At 41.9% G+C, this 3,690-nt stretch overlaps 1 protein-coding gene across 1 annotated transcript; it reads left to right on the top strand.

Annotated features, from left to right (window-relative positions):
* Positions 1-933: 933 nt before the first annotated feature.
* Positions 934-3,690, top strand: LOC119286952. The gene is made up of 6 exons (XM_037566425.1): positions 934-1,373; positions 1,956-2,070; positions 2,215-2,420; positions 2,498-2,525; positions 3,192-3,300; positions 3,401-3,690. Exons 1-6 carry the CDS (start codon positions 1,125-1,127, stop codon positions 3,480-3,482), a joined length of 789 nt encoding a protein of 262 aa, XP_037422322.1. The 5' UTR covers positions 934-1,124; the 3' UTR covers positions 3,483-3,690.

Raw genomic sequence — 3,690 nt, 5'->3', positions numbered from 1 at the left:
TTTGTACATACCCCCTCCGTTCTTTGAAGAGTGCACTTTCAACTTGTTGGAAATTCAAACAATTTTATGTTTGACCGTATTTATACCACAATACACAAACCTTTATGCCATCAAATTGTTAGCATTTGATTTATAATAAAATATATTTTGATCATATACCTATTTGGTTTCACAAACATTGGTATATTTTTCCACAAACTCGATCAAACTTTGTGATAGTTTGACTCTTCAACAAAGTTGGAAGTACATTTTTTAAAGGACGGAGGGAGTAGGTTTTGGAAGTCTACTATTGCCTATTGGAGATGCTCCGTAGACTACCCATAATGGAAATAACATAAGTACTAACATCACACATATCTAGATAAAATAGATGATATGGCAAGTAATAAATAAAGAAAGAAAGACATGTGGTAACATAGCTAGTTACTACTAGTATGAGTAACATCACACATATCACGGCAATATGAGTCTATATAGTCTAATAAATGAAATGTTGCATGTTACCACATATATGTTACTTGCCATTATAGAGGTAGTAACATACTTCCTCTGTCCTTTGAAAAAGTGTACTTCCGACTTTGTTGGAAAGTCAAACATATTTGTATTTGACCGAATTTATATAACAATACACCAACATTTATGTCATTAAATTAGTAGGATTAGACTCGGGATAAAATATATTTTCATTATATATACCTATTTGGTTTCACAAACATTAATGTATTTTTACACCAGCTTGGTCAAACTTTAAGATAGTTTAATCCTTCAACGATGTTGAAAGTACACTAACGGAGGGAGTAGAGTAGTAACATGGGTGGCTAGTCGAAGGCGAGCCACGAGCCCACGACGGAGTCAACGAGTTTATCGGGTGATTATCAGTGGGGCCCACGTGAGCGTGACTTCAATCCCTCAATTTCGTTCTACTCCTGGTTCGGAGCACGGCACCAACCAAACCCCCAATCGAGCACGCCGTCCACTTCCGAGGTCGCGTGCGTGGATAGGGTTTGCGTCGCCGCCGTCCCGCCGACTGCGCCTCCCCGGCCCTCATCGTCGCGCCACCGCCGGGGAGACCAGGCCACCACCAGCCAAGCTACCGATCAATCGATCGATCGACCGAGGCGGTGATGGCGCACCAGATCCCCAAGGTCGCCCACACCCTCGTCGAGATCGCCGAGGTCGCGCGCTACGCCTACGAGCACCGCTCCGGCCACGCCCCGGACCACGACGGCGCCACGGCGCTGGCCGCCGACGGGGAGGAGGCCGCGCGGCTGCGGGCGGAGAACGCCGTCCTCCGCGCCCGCCTCGCGGACGACCTCGCCCTCCTTCGCGAGCTTCAGGGCGCACACTTTGTTTCCCAGGAGTGCCCTCCCGACGTGAGCCCCTCGCACCACCGCTTTCACGTCCTTGACGATTGTTCTTACCTATTTTCGCCACGATGGTGCATGATTAATTGTTACAGACACTTGTTTATCTGATTACAATGAGAAATTAGCTTCACTAGATTCATCATAACATATATTTTCATGCTATATATTTGATGTCGTAGATATTAGCGATATTTTCTCTTAACTTGATCGAACTTCAAACATTTTGGAACAGAGGTAGTAGCACCCTGGTTTTGTTGTTGGAAACAACACATACATGTCTGCGATTCGGCATGATTCAGCATCACAATGAGATACAACATCGTAGTTGTGGGCGGCTTTGAGCCATATCCATGCAGTGAAGTTACTTCTAAGCATTCTGCTCCATGTTATTAAAGATGGTGTTGGGATATGTTAAGTTTACAGCGTGACAAGAGCTAATCGTTTAATATCTCCACGATTGAACTCGAGATCAATAGTATAAGCTTATGGATTCATTATGCTGCAATGACACGTTATTCAGCTTATATAATTAAACGATTCTTCTTCATGCCGACTGACATCTTTTGGCGATGTGATTTTGTGGTGCAGTTGCATAATCGTCTTGTAGCATCAGTCAACAATGCTGGCTTCCTTGCCCATCTCGAGAAAGTACGAGACGAGCCGCTGCATCAACATACCAAACTGTCTATTGGCGGTGTGACAGGTTCATCCTTTCTAAAACCTTCTGAAGTTTGTTGCTGAACTATGCTTTCATAGCATTATAGCAACTGTTTATTACTTCATTCTTTTACATTCTGCAATTATTATGAGTTTAACATCTTTCTGTTTTCTATTCGAATCAAACCAGAGGTGGACATTGGAGATATTCCTTACACTAAAGATGAGGGGAAGACTGGCTCATGGCTCTTGGTTTCCTGTGATACTGCTGGGGGCAATCTGGAGGAAATTAGTGGAATTGATGACGAAAATTATGTGATGGTTAATGAAGATGACATCGTCGATGCTATCGCTACCTTTGTTGCTAGGTGCATTCTTGAAGATCCAAAGTCCAAGGTATTTTTATTTTCAAGAGTTGATACATCCTCTTCAGCACTGCTTCATCATCTAACTGTTTGTTGTTTTTTCTCCAGTCATTGTCATCGAAAGAGCTGCAAAAAGGTATGACTATCCTCCATGCTTCTGCCCTTATAAGTTAAAATTTGTAATTTTCTAAATGGTGTTCTGTTTCTGAAATCATTGCTTTCAAACAGTGAGACAAGCACATGGGTTGATTAATTAGGTTTATCTAGTTAGCGCTATTATGAGAAAGTTCACCACAATGGAGACATGCAAGCTGACAAAAAAAAAACCAGAATTTATAAGATAGGCTGTTTGCAGTTGAGAAAGTTAACCACAATGGAGACCCAGTGCGTCCAACTCTCAATAGTCCTTTTTGTTTCTGATTTCACATGTAGTTTGTGACATTGTGGAGATTAACAACTCACTGTTGTGTCATGAACTCATGATGGGTCTCTGCAATTTTCTATTCTACTACAATTGTTGCATGTATTATCTTCTTAATTACCCGAGGATCTCTTGGGTCAGAGCATCATAGAGATGACCAACTATCACATCTGGTCCTATCTTAGAGACTCGGACTAGTTAACCATTATTTGAATTATCCTTTACTTCGATTGAGGTTGAATGATAGATTGTTCTCCGGCATTCTTTATTTCAGAGTAGACCAAATGTTTCTCTGACATTAGCTTAATTATATATTAGTACACATTTGAGGTACATTTTTGTTTGATTTGATATAGATTCTAACTTCTAATGTTTAAGCAGCTGTTGCAACGGCATTGAGCAGCATGACAGACAGGAAGAAATGGATAAGTTTCTGGGAGGCTGGAAAGGTGATCTACATACTGGCAACTTGGGGGATCACAATAGCAGGGTAAAGAGCCCTCATCTTGTGAAATTTGTATGTCGGCGTTACAACTTACTTACAAGCGAAAACTGAGTCATTCTGATTGTTATTTTGCGGTTGGATGCAGGCTGTACAGGAGTCGTGCCGTCCTGAAGATGGCAGCCAAAGGAGCTGTCGTCTCCACCAAATTTATCATGAAGGCATTGTGAGGTGCCAAGTGCTGAATAGTGGCATCATGATCACACGCAAGGGTCCGCAATTTGTAAATACAAACTCGTCGTGTCAACTGTACATATGTGTTGTGTGATATGATTTATCTGAGAACTATTCGTTGGTCAGTTGCGCTGTAACTTCTGAAATGATAATGATTTCTCTCATGTGTATGAATAATGGGGGCAACTATCTGCTTATCATGTC

Source organism: Triticum dicoccoides, chromosome 4A, assembly GCF_002162155.2.
Source record: "Triticum dicoccoides isolate Atlit2015 ecotype Zavitan chromosome 4A, WEW_v2.0, whole genome shotgun sequence".
Lineage (NCBI taxonomy): Eukaryota > Viridiplantae > Streptophyta > Magnoliopsida > Poales > Poaceae > Triticum > Triticum dicoccoides.
Note: the sequence above shows the minus strand (reverse complement) of the source record. Positions and strands in the feature narration are given on the sequence as shown.